Consider the following 14,568-nt stretch of genomic DNA (forward strand, 5'->3'; position numbering starts at 1 on the left):
GGAATTATACATCTGAAGGGAAAATAGTAAATCAGTATCTAAATTTGTAAAATTCAAAAGAAAAGTTAATGTAACATTTCAGCTGCCAATCAAATTATTAACATGATTATCCACTTTGTATACAAGCCTAAATGGTCCTCATAAAACTATTAAAAGAAATGTTTCCACCTTAGTTTTCACATTATCCTTATTCAGTAAGTATTTATCATGAATTTGCTGTGCTGACAACTCCAGTAGTGTGCAAGATGCATATAAAGAATAAGACATGCTTCTGGCTGGGTGTGAACCCAGCACTTTGGGAGGCCAAAGCAGGTAGATCGCTTGAGCCCAGCCTGGGCAACGTGGCAAAACCCCGTCTCTACCCAAAATACAAAAAATTCAGCCAGGCATGGTGGCGAGCGCCTGTGATCCTAGCTACTCAGGAGGCTGAGGTGGGAGGACTGCTTGAGCCCAGGAGATGGACATTGCAGTGAGCTGAGATTGCGCCACTGCATTCTAGCCTGGGAGACAGAATGAGACCCTGTCTCCAAAAAGACTAAAAAATAATTTTAAAAAAATGTTTACAGATTTACACTCTTCAAAGAATAAAGTGTTCCAGAACAAGCTTCAAACATAAAAATTGGTGAAACTCAGTGGCTTTCAAATCTTTCTGTAAAAGAATTACCTGAGAAACCTGCCAAAAATTCAGACCGAGAGCTCTAGAAACTCAGATTTAGCTGGTCTAGAATAAAGCCCAAGAAACTGCTTTTCAAATGCTCTATAGTGGATTCTGAAGCATGGCAAGGTTAGTGGACCACTGAGATAAGGCCCTGAAGACACGCTCTCTGGAACTGAGAAGAGAAAATCAGGTCTGACTTGTATTCGAGCCATTAGGAAGAACATGGTATAGCAGCAGCCTCCTCACCACCCACGGAATGGCTTCTGGTTCTCCTGCTTTCTCTCCCCGCCCTGTGTCCCTGGCACACTGGAGGGCTCTCTGGGTCCTGAGGCTATGTTCCACCTGCTGCACTGCATCTGATCCACTTTGTTTCCAACCAGGGTGTAGGTTTATCTTTTAAATTAAGTAATTTAATCATTACTATTTTTGTTTTTAATCTAGTACATAACACAATCAACTATGGGTCTAAAGAGAGTCCCTATTTCTGTGAAAACTAAATTGAATGTTTCAGGAGACTTGATTTAAAGAAAGACATCTAGTTAGATATTGCTCTCAGACTGATTCTCAAGTATCTGTGTTCCACTTTAAAGAAACAGGAACTAGATTTCCTGGCATACTCAGATTTTTGCATAATGCTAATCAACAAATTCATCATTAAAGAAAAGGCAATAATCCTTTATCAAAGAATGAATGAATGTGCAATTTATTATACATATATTGTATGTCATTCATGTATCTATTGGCTTCAGTTGAGGAGGTGGGGGGAGAAAAAGAATGGAAGGATATAGAGTTTCCAACTGCCCCAACACAGGTGGAATACAAATGGAAGAAGCACAGGAATGTGGTAGAAGAAATATATAAACATTTACTGAGAATTTCACTTATTATGTGGCCCAGACAGACAGTGCTATATGTGCACGGTCATTTTCCTAGTTAATTACAATAATAGACGCTATTCTGGTCCATTCTTATAAATGAGGAAGTTGGACTTAAAGAGATAAAAACTAGCTGAAGGTGAAACAGAAATAGTTAGCTTTGAAATCCAGATTGCATCCGCAAGCATAGGGAAAGGGGCTGAGGACTGGGGGCGGAAGTCAGGTAAATGGAGGAGAAGTTTATCAGACTTCCATCTAGGTGGAGAAGGATAGGAGGAAGAGCGGGAAGAAGATACCCTAATCCGGGTGTAGCAAATGCTTATTTAATACAAACACAACAAGCAGGAAATCCAAAATTGTCAGAGGATAGTTGTCACAAGTTGGTGCTTTCTGTAACAATATACCTATGATTGTTTCATGCTATACCTTAAATATTAAAGTCACAGTTGAATGTGGAGTACAGCTTCATAGTCTCACACTATTAGCAAGTAGAGGAACAAAAGCACAGACTAAATTGAGCACTTGGGTCCTGAAAGTAAATGTAAATTAACTGTGTCTGGCTGGAAAGAGCTGCTTATATCTGAAGTCTGGCCAGGTCTTCAGGTACACATTCTGGGAGACAATGAGAGCATGGCTGGTGGGAAGAATGGCAAAAGTTAGTATCTACTAAGTCAAAGTAGGGAGCAGAGAGGAAGTGGACTGGCTTTGCAGAAGCTGCAAAACACTATAGGGAGCAAAGACATTTGAGAACTTCCAACTGCCCCCAGGACATAATCCCCCAAAATCCATCTACTCTCAGACTCTGCACTAGTGGTTCCCAGATCTATGGTGCTCTGTAGATCCTCCAGCCAGCATGGAGAATGGTTACGGGACTGCCTTCGGAGTGAAACCACAGATTGAGAATTCCAGTTCTACCACCTATGAAAAAAATGTGTGACCTTGCAAATCTCTGTTTTCTTATCAGTGAAACAGATGCAATAATAGCACTTACTTCAGAGTGCTGTTTTGAGGGACGTTTACACTGGCTTATTGAAGCCTAGATATTACCAATAAACCTCTCTCTCATTTCATCACCATCTGTTAGCTGCACAGATTCATCCTTTCTCCCAATTTATAAACCCTAAGGGAAGGTACTTTAAAATATATGTTTATATCTCGCCTTCCATTTATGGTACTAGAAGTATGTAACATGTTTGTTCTGTGTAAGGCCCTGTGCTAGAACAGAAACATATTACATACTTCTAGTACCATATATTAAAATTGGAGAGGCTTTGGCGGAAAGCTTGATTGAAGCCCCCAAATGTTAGGATGAGGAGATTAAATTCAATGAAAGACCAAGAGAGAGTATTCGTAAACTGAGATGCCAGTGCCCTGGATTTCCCTTTGTTTTTAAACATTTAGTTTATTTCAGTGACTGAAAATGAGGCTGGAGAAGGCATGAAAACATGACTTCAGCTAAAGGAAAGAATTCAAAGGGCAAAACCTGAAAATTCAATATACTTGTTAGAATCTCTAAAATTTAAGAAAAGACACTACAAAGTGTTGTGGAAAGGGCATACTCTAATATAGTGAGAGGGATGCTAGGAACTTTCCAATGACTTTCCCTGCCCTGTCAACCCCAAAATATAGATGAAGGGCCTGTTGTCCTTAATGAGGATGGTATGTTCTCCCCTTGAGACTTCAGCGCTCAAAGGCCTGGTTTTCCTCTTTCAATTCTTTATGGTTTGTTTTTAAATTTGACCATTTTGAAATTCATTATATTTCATAGAAAAAGTTGTGTCTTTTCTTTATTTTAATGCCACTGCCTCCTAATTAGTAATTTTTCTTACAGCCTACAAACAGTAATTAACCTCCAATCAACATATCCTGGAAAGAATATTGAGTGGTCTCGCTTGGCAAGCCCATCATAGGCCCAGTGAAGGAACGCTCAGAAATCCTGCTTGAATCAAGCTCAACCTGAACACAAGCCACATCAAATGAACTAAACTCATTCTAACAGTCTAATGGTTAAGTCTGCTGTTCTCTTCTTCTGGGAACACAACATTTTTAAGCATTTCATACTACCCCACAATTAAAAAAAGGAAAAAAAAAAAAAGCAGCAGCGAAGGGGAGAGAGAGAGCAAGTGAGTTATGCCATGGAATAATTAATACAAAACAGGCCTCTACCTTTCTTGGCTGAGAAACCTGGCAAGTACATCACTGGCTTTTAGTTCTTCAGTTAGCTGTATTGCCATGGAAACTTTCGAAAGATGGGGAGCTTGCACTCGAATCACTCCCTGAGGAACGTCAGCCTGCAAAGCAATAATGACACTGGAACAAAGCTGGCAGCAGCTGGAACATGTAACTCTACAATGCATTATATAGTAAGTGTGCTTAACTACTACACATTTTACTTCACTACATAAAAACCTTAACTACTGTATAATGTAATTTGCTAAATTACATCAAACCTCAAATATCCTCTTAATGGTGATAGGGGAACTTTATAATGCCTGTGCAGTAATGCTTAATTATTTTTAAAGATGTAAAGAATGACAGCAATAACCATTACTGCCATATTAAGTGCTGATTTCTGAGTATTATCTACTAGAGGGTGCTTCTTCATGTAGCAATTTATGAAATTGAATCAGAAAGAAGTTACTTTGTGTGCTATTGCAATATGTACATTTGGAAAATCTTCCTGGACATTCACAAAATTTCACAAAAATTTTTTTGTCTCTGAATGTTTTATAAAAAAGAAACATGCTTTTCTATTTATATTATGTCTGTTCCCCATTTGCTTAATGAGCTCATGCTTTTTGGCTATACACTTTGAACTTACGATGACCCCTTCTAAATCTTTTGCCCATGGATGTGAAAAACATTTTATGGATTCGAGGATCCCAGTGAAAGTTTATGAGGTTTGTAATACCAAAATGTCAGCTATAGCATTAGAAATATTAGGCTTAATTAATTCCTAAATGATTTTGCTAAAATAAATACTATTATTTATAACCATTATGACTTAGACCTTAGAATAAACAGCAAGCATAAATCATGTTTAAAAGATAATGCTTTAAAAAATATAAATACCCTGTTCAATTGAACCAAAATTTATTAAGCATCTACTGAGTACTGGATATTGTACTATGTTTACTTACCTAGTAATAAGAAACAAGTCCTTTACTGCATAATATTATTTTATGCCCACAATATCATGTCCTTTTTTTTTTCTTTCTTTTTAATGTACACAGTCTTGAATTTTTTTTTTTTTTTTTTAAATAAACATCTCAGGAGTTTGAGACTAGCCTAGCCAACATGGCAAGACCCTGTTTCTACTAAAATTTAAAAAATTTGCTGGGTGTGGTGGCGCCCACCTGTAATCCCAGCTACTTGGGAGGCTGAGGTAGGAGAACTGCTTGAACCCAGGAGGCGGAGTTTGCAGTGAGCCAAGACACACTCCAGCCTGGGAGACAGAGTGAGACTCCATCTCAAAAAATAAATAAGTTAATTAAATAAATATCAAGCAGAGATATACAACAGATGCCATTAATCTGATTTCTTTCAAAGTTCAACAAAAATAATATACCTTTAGAATCAGGCTCTATAAAAATGTAGGGTACCCTAAAAGATTTAATATTGCTTCTCAGTAATATCAGAGATTTAGTGTGGGAATAACAAGAAAAAGAAGCAACACTGTATAAGACTGTACAGTGAATATGGGACTGTGTAAGGCCACGGTCTGCAACCAACAGCTAGACCTGCAAAGGTATCACAAAGGACCTGACCATCAACCTCAGAAATCCTGCTGCAGAGTGGGTGGTGCCCCACCTGCCTCCTTCCTCTGACCAATCAGTGAAGGGCCACAGAACACATTACTCCAAACCTTAACAAAAATAGACAAAGGCTTCCAGGGCCTTGCACTCATGATTTTGCTGGGCTAACTTTGGTCATAGCATCCTCTAATAATATGCAGGACATATTATGCTCAATTCAATCTGTGAAGGACAACCTAATTCCAACCTCCCAATTCCAACCTGTGTCCAAATCCCTCAATTCCTGCTTCATCTTTCTATCCAGCCTGAATCCTTGGCTTGGTTTTTTGACTTATTGATACTTTAATCTATGACCTTGACCTCATCCCTAGGATACAAGTATAATTTCCTCTGTCCTTGATTCTGTGACAGGCTTTATTTTCACTTGTAACACTTTGGAAAACATGCTGCTTCTTGCAATGGATGGGGCATTTCATGTGGTACAAAGCAGTTATTAAATCAATGGTGTAACATACAACTCAGGGACTCCATGAACTTCTCCCTGGGGTTTGAACTCTAGGTTATTTCCCACTATGGCCATTTAACCTGTTCGCATGGCCTCACCTATCTGCTGCCTCATAGAGGGTGGAAAATAATAAGTGGCACGGACACCTTTAACGTTAGACTGAAAATTGTAATAGCAACATCTGAAGCATTGAGACTATGCTCGTAAAACCCCAATCCACCTTGTCTACTCAGTAAGCACAACAATATTAGTATTTTGGATTCTGTTAGTTTATCACTATTATTACTATTGTTTTGTGGAGGGACCTGAATGGCAGGCTAGAGTTTGCAGATAGCCATGTACTTTATATTGAGGTTAAAAGTTAGGAAATCCTGGTTAAGTCATAGTGTCAAATATCCTTATATATAGGTTTATCAGGGACAGAAATTGCTCCCATGGTCACATCTTATCCAACCCTAGAATATCAAGGCAGTCAAATCTACACTGACATTTAAAGTGAAGATGATTGGATTAAGTTTTTATATAGAGAAAGTCCACAATAAATGAGTTGCAAAACCAAAATGATTCAGAAAATAATATATTATCATAGAGAGTTCAGGGATATGGTAACCTTAAGTCAGCTCCTTGCCTTTCCCCCCACTATTTCTTGTAGCACCGCCTATTGTTTAGATAAAAAGGCCCATCAGGACTCCAAGCTTTCCTATCTTTGTGTACGTTCTACTCCCCCTCCCCCAAATCTCTCTCTGCTAACCATTTTTCAAGGCTCAGCTCAAATACCTCAAACTCCATGGACTCTTCCATGCTCCACAGGGTCAAAAGAAATCTCTTCATTCTCATTCTTATAAAGGAGCGCTGACTCTCCTTTATAAGGGTCCTACTATATGACCTGTATTCTGGTTGTATGCCACATGTCTTACTGTTATATGTAGCCACCCATCAATGTTTATTGATTAAATGAATCATTCAAAATTACTTATTTTTTGTTTTTACTAACAACTACAACATAAACAAAGTAAAATTAATCTAGAATAAAAGAAAGTATGCAAAGGGGTATCTCCTTAATGGCAAAAAATCATCTTAGGAACATTGTCTAAAAGAAACAAGTTAAGGTGCCTCTATCCACCATATGGTATTCCCTCCACTACCAAGAAAAGACAAGAAGGGAAAGAAAGCAGAGAAAAGGAATTAAGTATGCTACAAGAGACAATTCAGTCACTTACTTCTGTAGAGAGTCAAAGAGAAAAGCCACAGTTAGTAACATTAGCATGTACCTACTTGGGGATGTAGTCTCTTTTCCCCTCCAACACCTCTCATGAAGAGCTGAATGTATTAGTCTCTTCTCGTGCTGCTATGAAGAAATACCCAAGACTGGGTAATTTACAAAGAAAAAAGGTTTAATTGATTCACAGTTCCTCATGGCTAGGGAGGCCTCAGGAAACTTACAATCATGGCAGAAGGCACCTCTTCACAGGGCAGCAGGACAGAGAAATGTCAAACAAAGGGGGAAAAGTCCCTTATAAAACCATCAGATGTCATGAGAACTCACTCGCTATCACAAGGACAGCAGCATAAGGGTTACTACTGCCATGATTCAATTACCTCCTACCAGGTGCCTCCCACAACACATGGGGATTATGGAAACTACAATTCAAGATGAGATTTGGGTGGGGTATCATTCCATCCCCAGCCTCCCAAAATCTCATGTCCTCACATTTCAAAACATAATCATGCCTTTCCAACAGTCCCCCAAAGTCTTAACTCATTCCAGCATTAACCCAAAAGTCCAAGTCCAAGGCCTCATCTGAGACAAGGCAAGTCTCTTCTGCCTATGAGCCTGCAAAATCAAAAGCAAGTTAGTTACTTTCCGGATACAATGGGGATACAGGCAATGAGCAAATGCACCCATTCCAAATGGGAGAAATTGGCCAAAACAGGGGGCTACAGGCCCCATGCAAGTCTGAAATCCAACAGGGAAGTTGCCAAATCTTTTTTTTTTTTTTTTTTTTTCCAATGGAGTCTTGCTTTGTCACCCAGGCTGGAGTGTAGTGGCATGATCTCAGCTCACTGCAACCTCTGCCTCCCGGGTTCAAGTGATTCTCCTGCCTCATCCTCCCGAGTAGCTGAGATTATAGGTGCTTGCCACCATGCCCAGCTAAATTTTGTATTTTTAGTAGAGACAGGTTTCACCATGTTGGCTGCTGGTCTTGAACCCCTGACCTCAAGTGATCCACCCGCCTTGGCCTCCCAGAGTGCTGGGGTAACAGGCATGAGCCACCATGCCCAGTCTAACCAAATCTTAAAGTTCTAAAATGATCTTCTTTGACTCCATGTCTCACATTCTCACATTCAGGTCATGCTGATACAAGAGGTAGGCTCCAACAGCCTTGGGCAGCACTGTCCCTGTGGCTTTGCAGGGTACAGTCCCCCTCCCGGCTGCTTTCACAGGCTGCTGTTGAGTGTCTGCAGCCTTTCTAGGCACATAGCAACAGCTGTCAGTGGATCTACCATTCTGGGGTCTGAAGGACAATGGCCCTCCTCTTATAGCTCCACTAGGCAGTGTCCCAGTGGGGACTCTGTGTGGGGACTCCAAACCCACATCTCCCTTCTGCACTGCCTTAGTAGCGGTTCTCCATGAGGGTTCTGCCCCTGCAGCAAATTTTGCCTGGACATCTAGGCATTTCTGTCTATCCAGGCATTTCCATACATCCTCTAAAATATAGGCGGAGACTCCCAAACCTCATTTCTTGACTTTGGTGTACCTACAGACTACACACCATATGTAAACTTGCCAGGCTTAGGGTTTGCACCCTCTGAAGTAATGGCCCGAGCTGTACCTTGGCCCCTTTTAGCCATGGCTGGAGCTGAAGCAGTTGGGATTCAGGGCACCACGTCCTGAGGCTGCGTAGAGCAGGGGGGCCCTGGGCCTGGCCCAGGAAACCAGTTCTCCCTCTTAGGCCTCTCTGTGATGGGAAGGGCTGCCTTGAAGGTCTCTGACATGCCTTAGAGACATTTTTCCCATTGTCTTGGTGATTAACATTTAGCTTCTTGTTACTTATGCAAATGTCTGCAGTGGGATTGAACTTCTCTCCGGAAAATGGGTTTTTCTTTTCTATCACATTGTCAGGCTGCAAATTTTCCAGACTTTTATGTTCTGCTTCCCCTTGAATGCTTTGCCGCTTAGACATTTCCTACACCAGATACCCTAAATCATCTCTCTCAAGTTCAAAGTTTCACAGACCTCTAGGGCAGAGTCAAATTGCCACCAGTTTCTTTGCTACAGCAGAGCAAGAATCACCCTTATTCCAGTTGCCAACAAGTTCCTCATCTCCATCTGTGACCACCTCAGCATGGACTTCTTTGTCCATAACACTACCAGCATTTTGGTCAAAGCCATTCAACGCATCTCTAGAAGTTCCAAACTTTCCCACATCTTCCTGTCTTCTGAGCCCTCCAAGTCTTTAGGAAGTTCCAAATTCTTTCATATTTTCTTATCTTCTTCTGAGCCCTCCAAACGGTTCCAACCTTTGCCTGTTGCCCAGTTTCAAAGTCACTTCCACATTTTCAGGTATCTTTACAGCAGCACCCCACTCTATCGGTACCAATATCTGTATTAGTCATGGTTCCCTAAAGGGACAGAATTCATAGCATAGATGTATACATAAAGGGGAGTTTATTAAGGAGTATTGACTCACATGATGACATGGTGAAGTCCCACAATAGCTCATCTGCAAGCTGAGGAGCAAGGAAGCCAGTCCGAGTCCCAAAACCTCAAAAGCGGGGAAGCGGACAGTGCAGCCTTCAGTCTGTGGCTGAAGGCCAGACAGCCCCTGGCAAACCACTGGTGTAAGTCCAACAGTCCAAACCTTGAAGAACTTGGAGTCCAGTGTTCGAGAGCAGGAAGCATCCAGCCAGGAGAAAGATGAAGGCCAGAGGACTCAGCAAGTCTGTTCTTTCCACTTTCTTCTGCCTATTTTTATTCTAGCCATGGTGGCAGCTGATTAGATGGTGCCCACTCACATTGAGGGTGGGTCTGCCTCTCCAGTCCACCAACCTAAATGTTAATCTCCTTTGGCAACACCCTCACAGACACACCCAGGAACAATACTTTGCATCCGTCAGTCCAATCAAGTTGACACTCAATATTGACCATCACACGAAGAAGGCCTCTAATAATATGACCATAAGCCCATGATTTCTAAATGAGCTCAGGTATCATAGCTTTGGGGAGTACGACCATGCTTCCTTATGAAATGAGGTGTTGAGTTCAGGGTGGTATAAGGACTTGCACAGAAAGCACCACATCTGACGCAGGGATCTAGGATCTTTCTGATAGTTAAGTTTTAATAGAGTCCCAAGGTACTAGCTTCTGGGGGCAATTGAGAGTTTTCACGTATATGTGTAATGTTAGGTAATTGACATATAATTGACATAAAAACCACAGGCTGGTTTTTGCCAAGATGGGAAGCAGCATGAGTACCCTCCTACAGATTCCTTCTGGCTATGAAATAAAACATTTCCCACATCCCTTTCCCTCAATGAGCAGGGGATGAGGTTAAGCCACCTTTGAGCTCAGCAAGAAACCTTCCCAAGCTACAAATTGTAATCATTTTGACTTATTTCAAACAGCTCGAATATCAATATCCTTGGAAAGCATTTCATTAAACTAACAATAGTACATGGTTTTCATTAAACCTTCCTAGGCTGACATTCCCTGACCACTAGAGAACCTGTATTCTATAGCAAGGAAAGCGTATGTGTGTGGTTTGTGTGTCTATGGGATATGAACATTTCTCAGCTTGTTTATTTCTGCAGTGATTCATCCCATCCAAATTCTTACAACGATACAGAGATTGAGAGTTGGACTCAATATAGATCTACAATGCTCTTTATCTCCGAAGAAGAAATGAGTTTAACCAATATATCTAATGGTAAAGCTAAAGAGTTAAACTTGTTTCTGGGAAGTTTTTTGCTGGATATCTTGACAAGGAAGGCCAAATGATATTTATGAAGATGCCAAACCGGGCGCGGTGGCTCACGCCTGTAATCCCAGCACTTTGGGAGGCCGAGGCGGGTGGATCACAAGGTCAGGAGATCGAGACTACGGTGAAACCCCGTCTCTACTAAAAATACAAAAAATTAGCTGGGCGCGGTGGCGGGCGCCTGTAGTCCCAGCTACTCAGGAGGCTGAGGCAGGAGAATGGCGTGAACCCGGGAGACGGAGCTTGCAGTGAGCCGAGATCGCGCCACTGCACTCCAGCCTGGGCGACAGCGTGAGACTCCGTCTCAAAAAAAAAAAAAAAGAAGATGCCAAACAATAAATTATGTCAAAGCCATCATTTAAATGGTGTATGACAACCACTATTAAGTACTAGAATCATGCTCTATCGAATACTGAAGCTATTAGTACACTAATTACATTGAGCTGCCAAGCTTTGAAAAGACACAACATGCCTGATCGTTAAGCCAGTCTGTTCTTAACTTGAGCCATAATAATAACTGAATCTGTACACAGTATGATCTTTATAACCTTTCTATTTCACATGTTTTAATCTAAAGTTGTGACTCTGTCCCCTGCATTGTTTTCCCCATTGAGAGAGGGGAGGAGTGTGCTTGCGAACTGCAGTTATGCGAGGTACGGCAGGACTGGAGAAGGGCAGTATTTGACTAACACACCATCAAAGAAAAGTCACAAAGGATTTTACAACTTTAAGAGTGTTAATTTCTTATGCATGCAAAGATTATCATAATAGAGAAAATGACCTCATATTGTCTTCACATGTTTTACATATTGAAATAAAGTTTATATTCCTAAACCTGATTTTATTATTATCTGGTTAAATAACAATTCTAGCATTTTTTCATAAGATATATAAAAACACTACATTGCTCATATTTTTGCACTCTAGAGATTAGAAATTGAATGTCAGACCTGTAGAAGAGGTCTTTTTCTTTTCCATTAAAAGCTAATTTAAATGTAAAGCTGACATTTTTTATGCTACAGAAAACCCTTTTTATCTTCAAAAGGGCAAATTGGAAATATAGCTTTTTCAAAAAGAAGGCCAGATATAACACATATTTTAGAAAATTAAACAGGGACATTTTAGCAAGGTATCTTAAACTAAAATGGTATATTCATCACCCTAGTCTGAACTGACAATACTGGGAAGTGGTGATATAAAAGGAATTCTCTAATGTCTTGAACTATGTGCTAATTATAATTGGATCTTTGTTATCCAAATGCCTTAAACTTTTATCCAACTCACAGATTCAGAGGATTTTAAAGAAAGGCTTAAAATAACTTCCATAGTTAATAAGCATTCAATTTCCAATGACATAAGTTCTAGTATTTTTAATTTTAATGTGGTATTTTTATGCACTATTACAAAATCAGGGAATGTCATAAAAAGAAATAAGATTTTGTGCTTGATATTGTAATTTGATTTTCCACTTGGATCCCCAAGTAAATCCAGACACTGTTTCCAGACCTAAAGCAGATGCTTGAAACAATACCTGCCACAACGCTTTGCAGCGAGAACCATTAAACGAAATCAGAGTTGCAATTCTAAACAGAGTTGTGCATAAAGGCACGCAACCCTGGCCACAAACAACTCAGCATCTACACCACACTGCTGCCAATGCCAGGATTCTTCCAGTGGTAGCAACAGATTTCTTTTTCACAGCCATAGCCCTACACTCTAAAATGTGACAAGATTATTCTGGAACTTTTAGCAAGTCACGTAAGCTCTCTAAAGCTTGAGTTCCTCCCTGGTAAATTAAGGGTGTGATACTAGCATGTCCCAAGTTAACACTAACATTAACCCTAGGAGAGAAAGCCTTTTGTTTCCTTGACCTATGAGGTCAAATGTGGTGAGCAGCATATGGCATCTTTGACAGATCTCACAGAGCCACTCTGTACCCTCACTCTCATAAACGAACAGCCTCCCTTTGAGAGGTGAGCTTGAATGGCAGAAGAAACATCATACAAACCTAAGTCACAATAACCCTGAGGCCTGGATGAGTCAACAAATCATAATCAATTGTTCATCAAAGCTGCCCCCACATTCTTAGTAGGCAGAGGTGCAATCTGAGGTAATTATAAGATATCTGGCATTTCCTTTAAAATTCTAAAAGGAAAAAACATGTGGGAGATAGGATGCAACAAGATCAGAAAAATGTGTTCGATTGTTGATGATAAAGGTTTTGGGGGGCTCATGTACTATTCTTTCCACTCATATGTGTGTTAAAAAAAAATTTCATGATAAAATTAAATATACATGTGCATACACACATACAAACACACCAATAGGAAGAGGGAATTACCCTTCCAAGTTTTAGACAATACACACGCCCAAGTCCTGCCCTGGGAGAGTCTGACTCAGTGGGTCTAGTGAGTCACTCAATCATGGTTTGCTTTTTGTTTTGTTCTAAAATAATATTAGTAGGCCAGGTGCAGTGGCTCACACCTGTGATTCCAGGTGTGAGAGGCTGAGGAGGGAGGATTGCTTGAGGCCAGGAGTTCGAGATCAGCCTGTGCAACATAGCAAGACCCTGTCTCTACAAAAAAGTTTAAAAATTAACCAGGCATGGTGGTGCATGCCTGTAGTCCCACTTACTCATGAGGCTGAGGTGGGAGGATCCCTTGAGCCTGAAACTTTGAGGTTACAATGAGCCATGATTGCACCATTGCACTTCAGCCTGAGTGACAAAGCAAGATCTTATCTCCAAAATTAAACAAATCTTTAAAAAATTAAATATTACAGATGCCTCTATTGTGAACTTCTGGTTAAACACCATTAACCTGATCCTAGGCTATCATTTTATAAAAGAAACTGAAGCCCACAGAGGTAAAATGACTTGTCACACTCACTCATGGCAGAGCTGGGGCTATATTCTCAAGCCAGATGACTTCTGAGGTGTATGTGTGGGTGCAGGTGTGTGTTATCAATCCCAACAAGTTAAAGGCTAACAGAAAATGATTGTTATTAATGGTCTACAATTTTCTTATTGTTCCTCCAACTGTTTCTTCCTAGTATAATTAATGGATAAGACATATTAGTATTTAAGAACATCTACATTTGAACCAAACACTTAGTATGCTGTAATCACTAAAAACACTTGCCTTATGAGGTAAATTGAGTACATCTTACAAGCTGGCTCAAATTATTAATTACCTAGTCTAGCATGTCTTAATAATACGAATGCCCAATTTTAAACAGTTAGCTTTTAATAGCATACAAAATTATTATTTTTTAAAAGGGGTGTCACTGTGTTACCCAGGCTGACATCTAACTCTGGGCTCAAGTGATCCTCCTGTTCAGCCTCCCAAGTAGTTCGGACTACAGGTGCATGCCACTGCATCGAGCCAAAGCCTCTTAAAAATATTACCTTGAAGAATGTTTATGATCTATAATCTCTTTCACTCTCCAATCCCTGGCAACCTAGTTTCTTTCAAAAATTATCATTGGGCCGGGCGCGGTGGCTCAAGCCTGTAATCCCAGCACTTTGGGAGGCCGAGACGGGTGGATCACGAGGTCAGGAGATCAAGACCATCCTGGTGAACACGGTGAAACCCCGTCTCTACTAAAAAATACAAAAAAAAAAACTAGCCGGGCGAGATGGCGGGCGCCTGTAGTCCCAGCTACTCGGGAGGCTGAGGCAGGAGAATGGCGTGAACCCGGGAGGCGGAGCTTGCAGTGAGCTGAGATCTGGCCACTGCACTCCAGCCTGAGCGGCAGAGCGAGACTCCGTCTCAAAAAAAAAAAAAAAAAAAAAAAA

The 14,568-nt window shown here is 40.6% G+C and overlaps 1 protein-coding gene across 2 annotated transcripts in view; it reads right to left on the reverse strand.

The window, feature by feature from the left end:
• Nucleotides 1-14,568, reverse strand: part of ARHGAP18 (Rho GTPase activating protein 18) — a 139,495-nt gene that overhangs the window by 3,578 nt on the left and 121,349 nt on the right. The window contains exon 13 of one of the 2 annotated variants that reach the window (XM_025383579.1): nucleotides 3,700-3,824. The exons of the other annotated variant lie outside the window; for it this stretch is intronic. Coding sequence (XP_025239364.1) covers nucleotides 3,700-3,824 — 125 coding nt within the window. The remainder of the gene's footprint in view (nucleotides 1-3,699; nucleotides 3,825-14,568) is intronic. 2 annotated transcript variants of the gene reach the window in all.

The sequence above is a fragment of the Theropithecus gelada genome, chromosome 4, assembly GCF_003255815.1.
Source record: "Theropithecus gelada isolate Dixy chromosome 4, Tgel_1.0, whole genome shotgun sequence".
Lineage (NCBI taxonomy): Eukaryota > Metazoa > Chordata > Mammalia > Primates > Cercopithecidae > Theropithecus > Theropithecus gelada.